The 1,872-nt window shown below is 36.9% G+C and overlaps 1 protein-coding gene across 1 annotated transcript; it reads left to right on the top strand.

The window, feature by feature from the left end:
- Window positions 1–539: 539 nt before the first annotated feature.
- Window positions 540–1,340, top strand: LOC106750498 (piggyBac transposable element-derived protein 2-like). The gene has a single exon (XM_014630895.1). The coding sequence runs from the start codon at window positions 540–542 to the stop codon at window positions 1,338–1,340; it is 801 nt and encodes a 266-aa protein (XP_014486381.1).
- The last annotated feature ends 532 nt before the right edge of the window (window positions 1,341–1,872 follow it).

Below are 1,872 nucleotides of genomic sequence, written 5' to 3'. Positions count from 1 at the left end.
ATTTCACAAAAAAACGCTCACTTCATACCGGTACACCTAGTATTGTCTGTTTGTGGTCATGGATCTATTGAGCCATTAATTATTAAAATCGGTTCAGTGGCTGTCGAATTATTAACTTCTTCAGGGATATTGAAACATATGTGTACATATTATTTAAAAATTACCGTTATTTATAATTACAACATTTTTTAAATTTAAAAATTAAACGTTATCAAAGTAGGCCATGAAGGCTACATGTCAAAATCGGTTCGCAAATAAGGTATCTTTGTTTTTTGTGCACTTCATTAGAGCAGATCATAAAAATATACCGCTTCAACAACAGTGAAATTGTGCATTATTTTTTTTACTAAAAATAATTAAAATATTGTGAAACTAAAAATAAATACGTACGCTAAATATATCCATACATTTTAATTATAATCATTTTACGGAATTTTTAAACACTTCATATTCAGTTGAACGTGATTAGTAACTGTCCACACATGTGTACATTTAGTGGTCGTGGATATATTTTGTACTCTATTTTTTCCAGAACCAAAATGTCAACACGCCGAAAATATCTCATACCCCTACAAATTATTGAAACTCTCGAGAATTCTTTAGACTCAGATATGGAAGATATTGAAATAGAACATGAGTGGGATATAAAGGAAGTAGGTGACGCCAGCAAAGTAATAGAAGAAGATGAGAACTCCAATTCAGATGATAATATTGGTTATCATCGTCCACGGAAATCGACCCAAATTATAGAAAGCGACTGCAGCAGTAATGATCCTACCAGCTCTATACAAGCCTCATCAACACAACCCATATCACGTAGAACTTTGTGGCATTCTAACAAGGATAACGAATTTAATGACAACATATCAGTTTTCTCAGGTGTTCATGAGATAAAGATCAGTGGTAGAACTCCATACTCCTATTTTATCCAAATCTTTTCAGAAGACATTTTCAACCATATTGCTGAAGAAACTATTCGCTATGCTGTACAATACGGCAAAGATATATTCAATATCAGCATTTCTGAAATGAAGCAGTTCTTCGGTATAAACATTGTAATGACATATATAAGTTACCCAAATTATCGATTATACTGGTCTTCAAATCCTTCGCTACGACTTGGAATTATAGCTGATGCTATGCCAATAAAACGCTTCGAGGAAATCAAAAGATTCTTACATTACAATCACGAAATACAGAAGGAATGCAACGATATATTTATCAAAATTCGTCCCCTGCTAAATATGTTATCAAAAACAATTCGTTATAATTATTCTGATTTTTATGCGTTCATGCGTATGTCTCTCGAGTGTGGCTGCTTCCGATTGGTCGGTCTCTGATTGGTCATGCTGGGACTTTAAGGATGTTGTCTTCGTAATAAGCAGTTTGGAACGTGTAAAAAGAATGTAAATGGAGATTAAAGGTATTTTGGTACAGGCGGCAAGGTAAGAATAGGATCGCATGCGCAACACAGGTATCTGGCTAAACACGGAGCACAAAGTCGGGTTCGAAAGCGCGAATGTGAATGCATTCGAGAGTATGAAGTACTTAAGCGCGTCGCATGGATGTAATTGGCTGAGAGATAGATAGCGCGTGATTTGTCATGTAATAATACGAATACAAATTTGTGTATTTGGAAAAAATTTTTTGCGCAGAAGTAACAAGAATAACAAATTTCGTTCACAGAAAGATTTCGTTAACGTTTGTGACCCGTGCCCCGTCGGTCGGTGGACGTTCGTCCCGCCCCAGCCGGCGAGGTAGTCGTTTCCGGTGTCGACGGTTGACCGTGTTCGGTGTCGGTAGCCTTGGCGAAGCTCACCGGATATCCAGACGTCCTTGTGGTGTGTGTGTGTGTGTGTGTGTGTGTGTGTG

Source organism: Dinoponera quadriceps, unplaced genomic scaffold (genome assembly GCF_001313825.1).
Source record: "Dinoponera quadriceps isolate SergipeBrazil2010 unplaced genomic scaffold, ASM131382v1 scaffold261, whole genome shotgun sequence".
Lineage (NCBI taxonomy): Eukaryota > Metazoa > Arthropoda > Insecta > Hymenoptera > Formicidae > Dinoponera > Dinoponera quadriceps.
The sequence above is the reverse complement of the archived record's forward strand: the minus strand, read 5'-3'. Positions and strand labels throughout refer to the sequence as shown.

What these genes read in the sequence shown, in the direction of transcription:
- LOC106750498 (XM_014630895.1), top strand. Translation starts at nt 540, where the DNA reads ATGTCAACACGCCGAAAATATCTCATACCCCTACAAATTATTGAAACT.